This window comes from Thermobia domestica, chromosome 15, assembly GCF_964235325.1.
Source record: "Thermobia domestica chromosome 15, izTheDome1.hap1.1, whole genome shotgun sequence".
Lineage (NCBI taxonomy): Eukaryota > Metazoa > Arthropoda > Insecta > Zygentoma > Lepismatidae > Thermobia > Thermobia domestica.
In genome coordinates, this window is record NC_137468.1 from 83,491,800 (window position 1) to 83,509,137 (window position 17,338).

General features: G+C 32.0%; 1 protein-coding gene across 1 annotated transcript in view; it reads right to left on the bottom strand.

Annotated features, from left to right (window-relative positions):
- Nucleotides 1-17,338, bottom strand: part of LOC145671119 (uncharacterized) — a gene marked incomplete in the record, with an annotated part of 396,384 nt that overhangs the window by 14,278 nt on the left and 364,768 nt on the right. Inside the window, 9 exon segments of the mRNA XM_081739909.1 lie at nucleotides 81-304; nucleotides 1,000-1,194; nucleotides 4,831-5,060; nucleotides 6,619-6,854; nucleotides 8,386-8,568; nucleotides 11,964-12,149; nucleotides 14,090-14,246; nucleotides 15,702-15,936; nucleotides 16,887-17,151. Coding sequence (XP_081596035.1) covers nucleotides 81-304; nucleotides 1,000-1,194; nucleotides 4,831-5,060; nucleotides 6,619-6,854; nucleotides 8,386-8,568; nucleotides 11,964-12,149; nucleotides 14,090-14,246; nucleotides 15,702-15,936; nucleotides 16,887-17,151 — 1,911 coding nt within the window.

The following is a 17,338-nucleotide window of genomic DNA, read 5'->3' on the forward strand; positions in this document are numbered from 1 at the left end:
ATATAAAACACAGAAACGGTTGTTAAAAATTAGAATAACACTTCTGGTTATATACCATTGGGTAAATAACTCACTCGTACCTGATTGCACGCGTTACAATGGTAATGCTCCTTTCTTTTCAATTTGCAAAAAGGGCGGCTACATGACTGTTCTGGACCATACTTTTCATGCTTCTCTACGTTCATCCACTCCGGGCGGGGAATTTCTGGACATGGTTGCTGCAACAATTTCGCCAATGACTGTTTACTGTCCGTCTGTGTTGGGTAACTGTTTTCTGAAGACGAAACAGAAGAAGTCACATTTTCTGGAAAACAAAGGAAGAAAGGAAAAATGTCAAAACAAGTATGAACATGATTTTTTTTACGTTATAGCGATTAGTTTTTAATAATATTGTTTACATATATGCATATATTACAAAAATATACAAACCAGTAGAAAAGTAGGAGAGAAAGATAAATAAGGAAAGAAGCATACAGCACAGTCTTATTAAGACAAACATGCAGGGGAGAAAATACACCTAAAAATGGCGATTTTTTTAGTAATTTGAAAAAAAATACAATATATATATATATATTTGGTAACGGGTTACGAAAAGAATAGCGTGCAAATAAGTGGTAGTTAAATGTACCACTAGTGCTACAAGCGGTTAACAACATAAAAAGAATGTTAGTATGTCTAAAATATTGATATAAGTCTTCAAGCGATTTTATTTGATACAAATACAGTAAGTTAGATAAGTGAAGTTCAATTTTACAACTTACTTTTTTAAAGTCAAATTCTAATTAGCGTTTTAATTAATTTCTCACGTTTGTCTTAATGAGGTGCTGATGTTAGGACATTCCAGACTTTACACAGTCAGAGCTAGACCAAGTAAAGAATGTATAAACATATACAATGTAGTTAAGGTACTGGCTCTGACTTTTTGTTTTAATCTGTAATGTGTATATATATATGTGTGTGTGAGTGTATGTGGCGGGTTAATTTCGGTCATGTACCTACCTGACTTACTCTCGTCCTCATTGATGCCCATTCGATCCACTGCTTGGTCCAGAGTCTGCGAAGGAGAAGGGTGAGGGGAGGACATTGGAGATGTTGCAGTGGTGGTGGTAGGAGGCTCGGATTTCACCACCTTCCCCTGAGGCTGGCTGGTTGAAAAAGCTGACAGGGGGTAGTAGGTCCCTGCCGCTTTTACCACTGTCAGGCAAAGGAAAAGTTTAACAGTTATTGGACACACAAAAAGGCTTGTAGTCACGGATCTAACAAGCCTTTTCTGGTTTTGATGGCAAGATTTGTTTACTATACATTTGTTCTTTGCAATAAAAAAAAAGATGCCAATACTAGAATATATTGAGAAAATATAATAACTATCTGATTACTTTACAGTTTTATTCAGTTTAATTGTATGCTTTAGTCCAATCACAAGACTGTCTTGAGCTTAAACTATGATATTCTTTTCGACATAGAATGTAGTTTAATCTAGCTGAATTTGAACTCAATTAGATCTCCTCAATTCCGCGTAAATCCACCAGAGTTAATTTAACCGACTGCATTATTTATGAGTACTTCTATTTCAAAAACGAATATACAATAAAAATTTCAATCATATTTGTAATTAATAAACAAATTATGCTCTTTACAACACAGTATTCGGCTATACTGAGAGCTTCGAACAGCAGAATTTTGCACAGCAAAAAATTGCATAATTACAATATTCAAAACTCAAAATACATATTGTATCCAAGCATATATACCAAACAAATATAAATTTTATTTAAAGAAATCAACATTTTAATAATATTGATAATTTTTAGTGAGGTTACAAAATAATAAAAACTGTGTATGTGTCTACAAAATTATATCTAATCTCCTGCAAGTGACTTGCTTCCAGAGTTTATTTGGAAGACAAAATAGACTAAAACTATTGTAAAATAATGAATTACTATTAAAACCATAATTGATTTCTTGCAATCACAAATATTCGTTAGATTCATGAATAATGCAATCATATTATGAATTTGGAATTAAAATTCTCGTCAAAAATTACAAATTCCAGACATCGATCAATTATTACTTCAAAATTAAAATAACAAACTAACAGGACATTCAAATATTATTTCATTTGTTTCTTTTTAAACTCTGTAAAACTTAAGTTTGATTCTTTACATGCATCAACAAAGTTGTATTTTTAATTAACATAATATCACTGACTGAAGATTCTTGTGTAAATCCAAATATTACTAGTATTGGCATACTCAACTCTTACCAACAAAACTATATAGAAATAACAGGCACTAAAAGAACACTACCTATATATATATACATATACTATTATCATAATAGTGAAAGTAGAAACAGAAGAAAAGAGCATATATATGAAAAATAAACCATGTCAACTTTGCGCTAAGACTGGAAAATATTCTACGATAGCGAAGAGCTATTGTACTTCTAATATATCCAAAAAGAAAATATAAGTTTATGATAGTGTACGTGAAGTCTCAGTTTGTACAAGAGAAAAAGCTAAGATTAAGGTGAACTGTTTTCATATTTCTCACTGCTAATTGATATTTATCATAAATATAGTGGAACACCTTGAAAAAATAACTGCAATATTCAAATGCCATTTTCACTACTTGAGCTACTATTTACAATTTACAAAAATCTATACAGAAAAATATTTGTACCAATAAATCATAGGATCTCTATACTTTATGTTAAATTAATCACATAATTTGCATACATTCAAATTAAAAATAATAAACATAACGTCTTCTAATTTTAATTTTTTGTCATACTATATATATAGATATATAGATATATAGATATATAGATATATAGATATATAGATATATAGATATATAGATATATAGATATATACAGTATGGCGCTAAATTCGTTGTACAAAAGCAGAGGAGTGATTTCTGAGAGTAAACCAAACAAAAAAGTTCCAATAAACAGGGCAAAAACCCCATCTTTTACGTGTTATAGGCTGCCGAAAACATGAAAAAATGAATTCTAAAGGTCCATAGCTCCAAAACTATGGGACCTACCGTAGTCGGGTCAAGACTTCACTTAGGAACTAGTATGTGCCCTATCCAAAAATGCGTGTTTCAGAATCCTGAGGTGCTTTCACAACAATTTTTTATAGAGGGAGTTTAACTACCGGCCTATGATATAAAGTACTCTCCAACTACCTTCATAAAAATAGTTGCGTGAGTACCTTAGGATTCTAAAACACGTATTTTTGGATAGAGCACATACTAGTTCCTAAGTGAAGTCTTGACCCGACTACAGTAGGTCCCATAGTTTTGGAGCTATGAACATTTAAAATTCATTTTATCATGTTTTTGACAGCCTATAACACGTAAACTATGAGGTTTTCGCCCTATGTTTATTGGAACTTTTTTGTTTGTTTTACTCTCAGGAATCACTCTTCTGCTTTTGTACAACGAATTTAGCGCCATACTGTATATATATATATATATATATATATATATATATATCTTCAATTTATACCTTGTTAATTGATTCATACTTTTGCTATTATTAATAATATTATTATTAAAAATGTCGACTAATTATTTCAAACTAAATTTAGTTTTCATTCAAATCATCATAAAATATTACCACACATTTCGCATTGTATCAAAATTTTATTGTTAGACATATATTTTTAAATGTCAGTTTGATTGTTAAATGCACATTTCTTACGATTAATAGAAATATGCGTCTAATCCTAAATAGATCATTAATATACGTTAGTTATCTTTCTTTCGTTTTGTATTTAACTTTACTATCTTTCTCTCTTCTAATTATTTTAATTAATAACTACCTAGTATAATTGATCGTACTTACAGTAAGCATTGTTTTCAACGTTTTTTATTAGGTTATACAACTATATCATCCGGAAATTAGAAAAGTTAGTAGTACTTTATTTTAAGCAAAATTTAGAAATCAGTTTAAAGTCCATGCCCTAATCCTTTTATACAAATTCTTGTTATCTTAATTATACAAATCTTCTATTTAAATAATCAAACCTTGACATTTCTTTGTTTTCTGCCTGAAGTTATCGTGACAATAATATCAGCAAAATAAATTATTTAAAAACTCCGTTTTATAATGATAATAATTATTATTATCATTATTATAGTGATAGAAGAGAATTAAAATGTAAACTTTGGCATTTAAAAAAAAGTCATCTGTATGTACGTATTTCGAAGGACCTCTTATAAATAATATAAATTTTATAACGATAAACTGTTTCTCAAAATTACATTAAAATCAAAGAACTTCAAAATTTAAGTGGCTTGCCTTTTAGATCTAGATATTTACAAATGGCAGAACAGTTCTCTCAAAATAACGTTCCATTCTTGATTTGAAAATAAAATTTTTACCACGAATTAAATAGTAACAACCAAAAAGTTCTACAAATACTTATCAATATGCAATTGAAATAACATCCACGTACCCCAGGATGTCATTCGTTGCATTCAGCATCCCAGACAAAATGTTTGCCAAGTGATATGTAGTTTTATTTAAATTTTTGAACTATTTCGTATGCTTTTCTCTTTCCTGAACAGCAAATTATTTCTTACCAGTGTTAACATGATCACACACACGAAAAGAAAAGTATACTATGAGCACTTTCGCCAGAAAATATGAATCTGTTGTTTACTTGCACGAATTTAACACCAACGAATTCACAGGAAACGAATCACACAATATTGACACTCACGAAGACACACGGGTACAGCTGCAAAATTTCAATAAACGTTTCCGATCTAAAAGGTAAACCACAAAGTAACAAAGTAATTTGTTCGTAATCTCTCTCACCTGTAGTCTTCTGCTGCGATCCAGAATCTGGCATCATGGGTGAAGATTGACTTGATTGTGGACTTTCTGGCTCTGGTTTTGGTTGTTTCTTGGCTAGAGAAGTTGGTGAACTGACATTGGGCATCGTCTCTTCCCTGTGCTTTTGTTCATGGACAGCCATTGTAGAATAACGAACAAAAGAATAACCACAATTTGGCCTTGTGCAATGGAAGTGGCGATTTACTTTATTGCTGTTGACATGAAAAAGAAAGGATGTTAAGTCTTCAACTGCCTAAGTTCAAGAATCCACTTAACATATACAAATTTTAGGCCATATCTGCATATGCCGTACATCGGGTTTACTTCGAGGCTTAGTTGTTTCTTAAGATTTACTAGATGTATTCCTTTGGAAAATTTTTAGCAGGAGTCAACCGAACACAGTTTACACTTGAAGAGCACTGCAAGTTTTTTACCTTGAAGAGCACTGCAAGTTTGACAGAAATATTTTTTTTTTCTAGTAGATTCAAGTAAGATCCTAGAATCTAACTAACAACCATGATTTACTAAACTATTACATTCAGTTTCCAAAGTTCATTTATTGATTTGAAAATCCACTCTTATTTGGATAAAATACATGTTACAACTATTTAAAAAGTGCTATAATCTAAAAAGTATGATTTGCAATTTCTCATATAAGTCCATCAAGTTTAACCCTGTCTATCAAGTCCTGAATTTATATTTAAAAAAAAAAAAAATGTTTTAAATTCCATTATCACTGTATCGTAACTACATTCAAAAATGTAATAAGAATGCTATTGAGGCATGAAGGATATATATTTTTTGGTGTAGGTATGTTAATAATTAGCGCAAGATTTATAATTAACTAACTTAAATCTTTACAAAATTGCTTTACATAACTTAAAAAAAAAAAAAAAAAAAGTTCCATCTTTGACATATTATCTAACTTGTATAAGGATAGGTAGGTAGCATTTTTGTTACCAATAAAATATTTACAATTATATCAACATACTAACATTTACGTAAGTAGTTACCATGACTTCCTTGAGAATTACACATCTTAACACCATAAACAATACAGGTTGTAAAGCTTTCAATCACCTATAGATCTCGTGAAGCCATAAAAGAAGAGAAAGAAAGAAGCAAAATAATTTAAAAGTGATTGCTAACGTCACTGGAATTGAACAAAAATCGGACACAACAGGGAAGCTACTTCATTTTAATAATATATTTTTATTTTTCTCTTCATATATTTTTTATTTGTGAAAATGTCTGTTAACGGTCGGAAGCTTTCCAATCTTTATTTAAATTGTGCTTTACCTGCAGAAATATTAAAAAAGAATTCTTTACAGAAGAATTACAGTAACCTATTTTTAACAGACTCACTGGGGCGAAAGGGTGTTTGTAAAATCTTAAGTCCACTAAATCGTGAACTAAGTTATGAACAATATTTCAAATGGAATTTTACGCTTTAAGTTGCGCTGTGTAAAGTAAATGTAAAATATTTAATGTGACTACCATATTAGAAGAACTGTGTATTAGAGAACTGGAAAAAAAAAAAAGCCTCAGGTTTCAGTTGCTTTACCGTTGAGAGTTGTTAATCAAAGACCTAAACTATCTTAAATGTTCATAATAAGGGAACATTTATTAATCAAATTATTCTCAGAGGGTTTACTGTATTTTCACAAACCCATACTGAAATTTCTTTATTCCAACTTACATAGATGCATTACATTTATTCTATATATATAATTATATAAATATAATATGTAAATTTAACTGTTATATTACCTATGACAAGAAGGCATCCGACAATCAATTGTGCGATCGAAAAATACGAAGCCTTCCATGATATCAATATTGTCGTGGAAGTCCTTCGAGTGCATGATCAAGAGATCTTCTCGGTCTGTGATGTAGAAACATCTTGGCTGAGTGCAATGATAATGATATTTTCCATTATAAGGACATAATTGGTCGGGACAGGGGGTATTTTCCGGAAACACATAAAATCCTTCCATCACATCCATCTGCAAAAGAAAGTTTTTATACAAGTTAATTGTTTGCTCTCACGTTGTACATCTGTGTATAGTTTTCGGCTTATTTCTCTTACTTCCAGAGGCGGCTCGTAAGTGAAGTCACCCTGATAAATAAAAAATAAAATTTTATTGCTTGAAACTAAGGAAATAAACGTTATCTGATGCATTAATTGCTGCGTACTTTTCTTCATTTAGTTTCAAGCTAAAAACCTTTAATTTTTACCGTTATAACTTCCTCACAAGCCGCCTCTGCTTATTTCTTATGACATTATAGAAAGTAAAGGCATCTATAGCATCACAAATGTTAAGAAATACATACAAATTTAAAATATCACATTCCATAATACTTCACTTCAGATTACTGTTCACTTAAATTTCATGTTTAGACAAGTTTAGCGTACAATTTTATAGGACGATTTCCCTATGAAAATAAGCGTAAAACGATTTATGCATGAATATAAATAACTGTATAATCCAGAAAATGGTAAAAAAAAAAAATATAGTAAAACTGAGTTCTAGAAGCATTACAAGTTTTCTTTCCGAATAATTAAATTATTTTACATTTGCGAACAACACTATAGTAATCCTCCGACTTACATAAGCAACGCGTTCCATAAACTTTTACTTAACTTGCATGTTACGTATCTCGAATTTGTAAATTGCTTAAGTGCAACTTCGTAGCAAGAAACTATAATATTTATTACTATTATTATAATATGTATGAATAGCGTATGTATATTATTTACATAGTATTATTTTGTAAATCAAACATCATGCAGCAGTATATACTCGGATATAAATTATAAGAGCTTGAAAAATATAAGGTTATATACAAAGGTTCTTTTTTATATATTCTATTATATATATATATAATAGAATATATTTTATATATTATATATATTTTATATATTTTATTATATATATATATTACTGCATGTACAGGAAACAAGTTCATTCTTGCTAGTAGTTGCAATTTTCGAGATTTAATTACGTAACTACGAATTAACATAAATCGGGGGTTACTATATATTCATTGCATATTATACTATTGTTTTTGTTACTCACATGATATAACGATAGCGAATACAGGATAAATAGACGAGATCAATATCAACTTACAGAGAAAGCAATAATGATTATAAGCTTGAATATTTTTTACTTGATTTTTGTTTATAAGTATACTGAAGTCTTGTCAAATCAAAAATCGGAGAATATGTGATCCACGCTTATTTATAGAATGATTCTGGGATCTGCATAATTTGGCTAAGAAATTCCTGCCAAGCTTACAAACACCTGGATCCAATGTTTATTGCTGAATTTCGATGTATGGACAATAGCATCCCATAGGCTCAACATCAGAAGTAGATTACAATTACAAAACTTGGTTCTTTGACCATTTCTCTGCCTATTTTGATCTCAAAATTACCGAGTGGCCTAAAACAACATTTTAAGTTAAAGTGATATTATATTTTTGCTTGATATTATTATTTAAGGCAGAGAAGAGGGGGAGGTAGTTACTTACAGGATTTGTTGGTCTGCCACCGGAGCTTCCAGTCGGACTAGTAGCTGGAGAAGGGGACTGTTGATCCGAAGACGGAGGCTGGCTTCCAAACGACGGAACTGGCGTGGTCGGCTTGGGAAGTTTAAAGCACGTGAATATTGCTTGCGGAACGTCCATCACCCCTTGACCAGAGGATGTGGGGAGCTGAAGAGAAACAGCAGGCAACAAACGTCAGAAAAAATTCTCGGTCTCGACCGAATTCCAGGTTAGTAATAGTATAACGTACATTCCTGACACAGAAAGAGAGGAAGACACAAAAGAGGGAATGGAACAATCAAGCACAGGGATGTTTATCTTGTTGTTTTCCGTAAGCGTACGTGTGCTTGTGTACTTTAAATGTGGTCATAATGGCATGTACTTTCTTTTAATATTTAAAACTTAAGGAAGCGATTCGCAATTAACATTTATATTTGTGGTTTATATATATTTTTTTGACTATAATTTAATGTCCCTTTTCAGCAGCAAGCCTATATAAAGCAGTTATATATCTAAACATCGGAGATCGAACCCGAGATAGCATGCACAGAAAACACGCCTGCTTGTCACACTGCTACCCTAAATCTGCTTACAATCTAGTTTTAAAGTAAAATCATCGTTGTTAATTAAAATATAACTTTGGCATTAGATAGCAGTTGTGACTGTTTACTAGGAACATAGTAGATGTATTAAAAAAAAAAAAAAAAAGTAAAAGTTCACCCCAATTTCAGGACAGGCCTGAAAGTTCAAGGGTTGCATATAGAGGTAAAGGCTCCACCCTTTCTTGACTTTGGTAGTCATGGAAGTGACTCCTGTCTCCTTCACTTTACCAGGCTTCCCTAAGTGCCTATTTTAAAAAGACTGAGGTGAACTTCAGAACCACATTGAAACGAGGGTCGAACGAAAAATATTCCCCACCTCCACCGGAGATCGAACTCGGGCCGCTCAGTTGGTAGCTTTACCGACTACGCTACCGCGGCTCTAAGATTGTAAGTGTAAGACCTACAACGTCGCATTCTTCTTTTCCACTAGAATCATATTCTATATAACATATGCACATATATTTTAAGATTGGAAATATTATATATTTATATTATATGCTCGGTGTAATTGTATGTTACAAACAATTGGCATTATTCATCTAAATATCAACTTGCCACTACAAATGTTACGCAAGAAAGTAAGTTTCTCAATAAAATCGAAGAATGTTCGGGTCAAATTGCATTATAATTTAATATCTTACAATATTAAAAGCATGCATCACGAGCCAATAACTCCTAACGGAAATTATCTTTATAGATAAGTGGTAAAGTGGTAAAGAAACTTTATATTTTGAGTTCTTGATGTAAATTTATTAATGATGTATTATTGTATTAACTAGACTACAGTGTATGGACGTTGCCTCCGTTTCGTCCCCTTCTCCAGAGACTATTCTCTTTCTGTGCTCAAATATCTTTTTTTTTTTTACTGCATATTTTCCAAATTCAAAATGTTATTTTGAGCGTGACAACTGTAGTGTATTATTAGTAGTAAATAATCATAAAACATTTAAGAGATTTCTTCATGTGAATTAGTAGAGTGAATTTCATGCTAAATAATATCTTTATAAATAAATAATATTTCTTATCTGTAACTTATCTTTGAACATTTCACACAATGGGATTATAATATGTCTACATCCAGGAGTGTGCTTACAATAATTTACCAAGAGATTCGCAAATATAAACAAGAAAGACATATTCTTATTACAACTGACATGAACAGAGACGAAAGGAAGGTCAAAAATGGAACACCAGAAATAAAAAGTCGTACACGAGAAAAAAATAATCGAGAAGGAGTTATTGTTTAAAAGTAACTTTTTTCATTAGAAACGTCGAATGACACTTACATCCAGATTAAACTCGTGAAATTTAAGCAAGCTTCTGATGTCGAATATGTCCTTCCCATGTAGGGCCATGACTAGTAAATTGTATAATCACGAACGCAGCCAAAGTTCATTTTACATGCTCAGAATTTTGGATGCACGTAGGCCCAGGCTTGTCTAGAATATTTTCCCCTAATGATATTTATTGTTGAGTATTGCGGAATATTTTCAGAGATGATCCAAGGTTATTATACAGGAAAGTAATATAGACATTATAACGCACAAGCATAACAGAAAAATCGCATAATTACTTTTTTTCTTGCAAGTTAATTTAAGAAAACTCTTGCGGGAATCCTTGCAAGCTCGCTCCAGCACACTCCTGTCAATGTCATGTTAAAGAAATGCACCATTTACCTAAAGTATACTACGTTCATGCTAGTATAGCAAACATGTATTATTTATACTCAAATTTTTTTTGCTTTTAAATAGCAGCCTAACTAAACAAAGAAACATACAACCAATAAGCTACAGTTATAAGGAATCAAAACAATTCATGCAATAAATTCCAATTATTGTAAATAAAAAAATGTTAATTAAGAAACCAACACCTAAGTAAATTGTAATTACAGGTAATTGACTTACATAATCATTCCACACCTGAAAGGGAAGAGATAAAATAATATTTTACTACGAAGTTCTCTACAATACTATGTATTTTTTAAAAAAATAGAAAAATGTACTCCAAAATGCAAAATGAATCGTCTCCCCAATAATCATCCGTCTACAGTCACGCCCAAAAATCACCAAATTACTACGAAAATGTTCAATAGAAAACTAAAAATAGATTGGAACCAAAAAAAAAACTGTAAATTCTACTTCTGTGCTAATTTATACAATATACAAGTGAAAAGATTATAATTGAACTGTTCTGGAGTAATTTTAAGACAAATCTAGATTTAAGTTACTTGTATTGTCCGTACTACCAAACGATATAATGCATCATTTGATATTTCCAGTACCTACTTTCAACAGTACGGGTCCCACATGCGTCTATAACTTTCCTCCATATAGAAGAATAGAAACTACATATAATTATATAATATATATATTAATCTAGGTTTATATATATATTATATGGTTCTCCATTACCAACATTTCGTCACACAGCAAAAGCGTAAAAGTGACAAAGTACCGAGTTCTAAACTTCAAAAACTACGTGACCGATTCAAATGCTTTAGTGTTACGTGTTTTTCTATTGTTGTGTACAATTTTTTTTTTTTTTTTTTAAATAATACTCTATATATATTCATTTTAAAGATACATGAATAAATAACTTGATCGTGATAGCAGATATTAAAAGCTACTGAAGTTTCCAGCTGGCCATTTTGTCTGTTCACTAAGTGAAATCGGATAGTGTGAAATATCTTACTGAGAATAAAAACCAATCCAACAACAAATAAAAAGTTTCAAAAATCTCCCGTATACCCAAGACCGAAAAATCAATCCTCCCAACTAACATACACGTTAGCGTTCAAGTACAAAATAATTAATCTTTAACATTACTAAATGAAAACAATATTTGAAAAAAAAAAAAAAAAGTAAGATAAAATTCCACAAGTATACTAGAGAATACAAAACCGCAGACACTGTAAGAACCCACCGCTTTCTTCCTCGTTTAAGTAAACGTATATAAACTTACCTCAATGACTCGGTTTTTAGGTGGACGTCCTCTTTTCCTTTTAAACATGCCATCCATTGAAGTAGTCCATGTCATGGTCATTGGATCTTTTGTCATACTTAATTTCCGAGAATATTCATGCATTTTATAGTGGTCCAGTCTTCGAAACGGTTTATCTGTTGGAAGAATTATTTCCCGACAGTTCTCCTGCAAAGCAAAATAAATCAACATTAAAAAATATCTGATCCTCCAAACATAAAAAAGCTCGAAGTACAATGCTGTCCGTTTGAAACAACATATAACTTAAATGAAAATATAATCTGACTAAAGCAAACACTTATTATTTCTAATATGTGTTTGCTTTGGTCATAGATTTTTATTTAATAAAACATAAAATTGGAATACAAATATATAAAGTAATGACGGCGCTATTAATTAGTTACTTTTTAAACAATTTTGTTAATTCTTGAACTTTTCGGTAAAATTAAGCATTATTGATGCCAATACGTAGGTACCTTACTATACATAAAGAAGCGCAAATAGATAAACTTACATATAGTAAACAGTATGATTTCAGTGAGACTCTGTAACTTAACTTTACGAATTTATTTGAGTTTTGTACTAATAATTACATAAACTTAAGTAGTATCATTAGTGATTAAAAAGACTTCATTACTTTATTCCCAGTCTAGTGATTAAAAACACTAATCCATGCCTTACACAACCTGAAGCTTCATCGCGCAGAGAGAGAAACCACGCAAGTAGTACATATTATCTTTCAATCCAATGCAATCAATATGGTACTAAATTCCCGAAGGTGCTGCTTTGTATTATTCTTCCATAATCTTCATTGACCTAACTAAAGCCTTTTCCCCCAGGAGCTTCCCAATCAAAACTCTCTCCACGTGTTTTGCTCATTTTAGTCGTTCTGATATACCGGTAATTACTCGCAACATATTCGATAAAAAGTGCATTAGAAGCGTTCGGCGTTATGTAACGTTTCCCTTTCAACCGTTTGTTTCATCTTGTAGCTTCAGATATATTCTGGGAATCCTAAAAAGATTGTTATATTCTTAGCATGACTGCAGAAGCTAATCACATTACTTTCAGCAGCTCGGCGGTAATGAACAGCTTTGGCTTCACAAATGTTTTTTACGTTTTATACAATTTACTGGCGATTTGAGTTGTCTAGGAAAAAGGAGTAAGTATAATACAATAATTGTGAAGCCGAAGCTCTTCGTTACTGTCTAGCTGTTGAAGGCAACAGGATTGGTTACCGAAAGCATACAAGAACTATAACTTTTTTTTTCCATGGCATAATATAGGTAAGTGATAGTTAACCATGCAAATCAGAACACAACTTTCAGATCACGCAATAAAACAGACAATGTTATACATGAAAATTGTAACGTTGTTTTACTCTAACTATTATGGAACACGATAATTAAATAATCGAATAACAGTTTTGTATTACAACAGTTGTTAACAAAAGAAAAGTATTCCAATTTTTCGTATGATACCCACGACAACATACAAAAGTTTTTGTATTGCATCGGTGCTTTTTATAACTTTTTAGTACAAAAATGCTGCTCGATTATCTAATTATTGTATTCTATAACAACTATGATAAAATAACAAGACAGCAAGTAACGGTTTGGGACAAAAGTACAATACTATATAAAACAGGACGCAAAATTTCAAAGGCAGACGCACTTGCCAATCCAAAAATGATGATCGCCAGTATCTCTCAACGTACAAATTATGAGAGGTATCCCCCCCCCCCCCCTTTTCCAAGACTTTTGGTTTGATTAAGATAATCACTTTAGAATTGGACAATTCATATACATATTAAAAAAATATCTTCTGTCTTTCGATTGAAGGTGGGAAAGAGGGGCGAATTACAACTTGTGAAGACTTGACTTTCAATGTCTGTTGTGAAGACTTCACATTTCGTGTTTTGTATCATTCAACAACAATTATTTTCGTGCGAAACAGAAACTGCACAGTTCTGCGAGTTTAGACAGAAACCATTCCTACTGAACACTGATCGCCAGCTCTAAATTTCTAGTCGCCAATGGCGACCGGAAATTTTGCGCCCTGATATAAAAGATCAATTAAATTATGTGTAAAACCAAATAGCTACTCACCCATCCACAATGATAATGTTTCTCTTTGTTCTGGTAGGGACAGTCTTGAGGACATGGACAAGGATCCTCGGAAACATCTACTGTCGTGTAAAAGGCTTCTGTGGCCTGCTCCTGGTTCTCATGATTTCTCGCATGTTCTCGTACTCCGTCTTTCGACCTAAATGAAAATACATGAAACAGTTTATATTAAACATTTCAATATATATAATTTTATTATTGCATAGTTATATAGTTATGTAATAATTTTCCACATCATTATTAAAATAATATCGTTATGTTTAAATTCGTACTGAAAATATTACTTCAAATAACTCATTGTTTGATGTCACTTCATATCGATGTATATTATGTAACTATAATATTGGTAGTTAGTACCGAACAGAGACAAATTCAATATAAATAATTAAAAAAAAAAAAAAAAAAATGGGTTGGTCCGTTTGTGGCAAACAAGTCGTGACATTAAAAACTCAAGAGAAAGTTGATTCTGAATCTGAAATTCATTTCTCGAGATGCTATCGAAGCCCTCCACCCTCTCCAAAAATAGATTCTTGGTGGTACCGTCGATAAACAGGTCATAACATTGAAAATAGTCGGATAAATTGAGGGTCTTGATTCCAGACCTCGTGTTACAGACACCGTGAAGAACAAAGCAAATAAAAGGATCACTCTTTTTCTTACAGCAACGGAGAAACAAATGCAAATTGGTTTATATGAAGCGTGAAGTTTTTTGAGGAAAATTCTCAAATTCTACACAACACGTAGCATTTAGTGCAATTATTAATTACCTATACTTATTTGATATACTGTAACTTGGTAAATTTACATTTACGTTTTCTATATCTTCTACTTATTTATTTATTGTATAATTTCGTTAGGTTTTAGCGACCCTTCTTAAGTTTTATGAGACATCAATCTACAGTTTCAAATTAATTTCAAAATAAATTACATGTTTGTCCACCGGGAATCAAAGCCAGTCTCTTGGATCTAAAATGAAACACTTCCCAAGTAGCCTACTAGTCAGCACTACTAATATAGGATATGTCTAGTTCGCATTTTATGTTAAGTATGCATACCATACAACCTTACTATTGCGAAGAAATATCCCACCCAAAGAAAGAAAAAAAAAAAAAAGCTGTGAGAATGCTAGCTGTAAGAGAGCTCATGGGATTATTGAGATTTTCTTTCGCCAAATAGTAAAAAATAAATGAGAAATACATAATAATACATTGGATACGTTTGCATAGTTATATAATAAGTTTCTATTTCAATATTTAAATAATATCGCGATATATCTTTCAATTACTTCTAATAACGTATTGTTCGATGTAATTTCATTTTTTTAAGCAATAATGCATTTTTTTAAAAACTTTTCTTCCATAATTTTGAATATATCCACACCAAAATTTTTCGCCAGCTACTGTGATTTGTGTTAGTTGATTTGTCTTATGTATTAGCAGCGTGTACTAGTAAGGAAAAAAAACCTAACCTGGAGGTTTGTTCCCGAACAGTCCAATGGATAAGAAATTTTAATTATGAATACTCTCCATGATTAACAGTAGATAATCATCTTAAGACTGTTCTGGAATAAACCTCCAGGTATATTCTCTCTTACCTAAATGTCATGTCACATCCTTCTGCTGTGCAATGGTAGTGTTCCTTGTATACATATTCACATTCAGGTTTGCAGATGTCATTAGCCGCATATCGTGTGAGATATTTTCTCCACAATTCGTCTCCCCGGGCTTTCAACTCGTCCATGGCTGCAAGATTTTCAGGTGTTAACATACCAGGAGGAATACCAGCTCCTGGTGGCATGTAAGGCTGTGGGCTAGTCGCTTCCATTCCAGCTTAAAGAAAGAAAGAGAAAACATACCGTTTCAATACATGACATGTTATTTTCAGCTAATTAGCTATGACTAATTAAACTACAAAAGATTGTACAGGGGCCGGGCCATTCATGCACTTCCAATTGTTCTCGCGACGCTGAGTGGACGCCACACTGCCAACATCACTTGGTGAGTACGAATGGTCACCCATCTTTACTCCGACCAGATTCGACACTGCTTCACTTCTCTGATCTCAAGAGGGCCGATATTCCAATGCGGCTAGGGCGTTAGCTGATTAGCAATGACTAACTTCACAAATGGACATTAAAAATTAGCACACACTTTCTAAACAAGGTTCACAATACCAAAAGAATAATACTTCCCCTACAGTAAGCAACAATTAGGTTCTTTCCTTCGATGTCTAGCATTTTTTTTGACAAAGACATGAAATTAGCACCTGTTCACTTACTGTGTAAGAAGAGAACGAAATAATATCCAAGTAAAATCTGACGGTGGAAATGAACGCTACAAACAGTTAACAATCTAAATACCAAAATAGTAATAAAACCAACCATAGCTGTAGAAAAAATAAATAAAAAAGAAGACATATATTACGGCCTTACCAATAATAAACTGACAAATAAACCTAAAAGGCTGAAGTAGTGCTAAATCTAGTATAATAATACAACTCCTATCCATAATTACAATTTCTTATCTAAGTATTATTTTATATTCAGGAGAAAAATATGGCAAATATATAAAATATGGCTTTTAATACATGAAATCTTCAAGCACATAAGATCCTCACAGGTTGTGAACCTCTAAATTTTAATGTGAAGAGTGAACTGAAGATTTTTTGGAAACGAAAGCACTAAATAATAACCATGTATTTGCATTACTAAATATCGACAAAATAGTCATGCTGGACATTTGCATAAATTTCAAATTTTTGATACTTAAAGAATACTTACCTGGAAGTACCGGCGGATACTTTGGAAATGTTGGTGTTGTAGGTGGTTCCTTTTTAATGGTGACTCCTCCTGGTACAGCACAGTTCATTCCATCGGAAGAACTTGTGGATAATCCGCCATTAATACTCATTGGTTCCCGAGGTGGTTCACTAAACTGTGGAATGGAATTTGTCAACGATGGTCCAGGAACAGGACCTTGGATTACCGAAGTTTGGATTGCAGCTGGCATTGATGGTTGCACAGAGTCCGGTGGTTGTTGAGATATCTAGAAGCAAAGAAATTCGTGAAATTAAACTAAAATTACATCCACTAACAATTAGTCTTGGAAAGGCTTGAAAATTAACGTCATTAAAATTTCATCGGTCTTTTTTTTTTAAATTTCTGTGCGAGATTTGAGTTCGCTCTAATCGAAAACTACACATGACATAGTAACAATGTTGCCAATTACATAA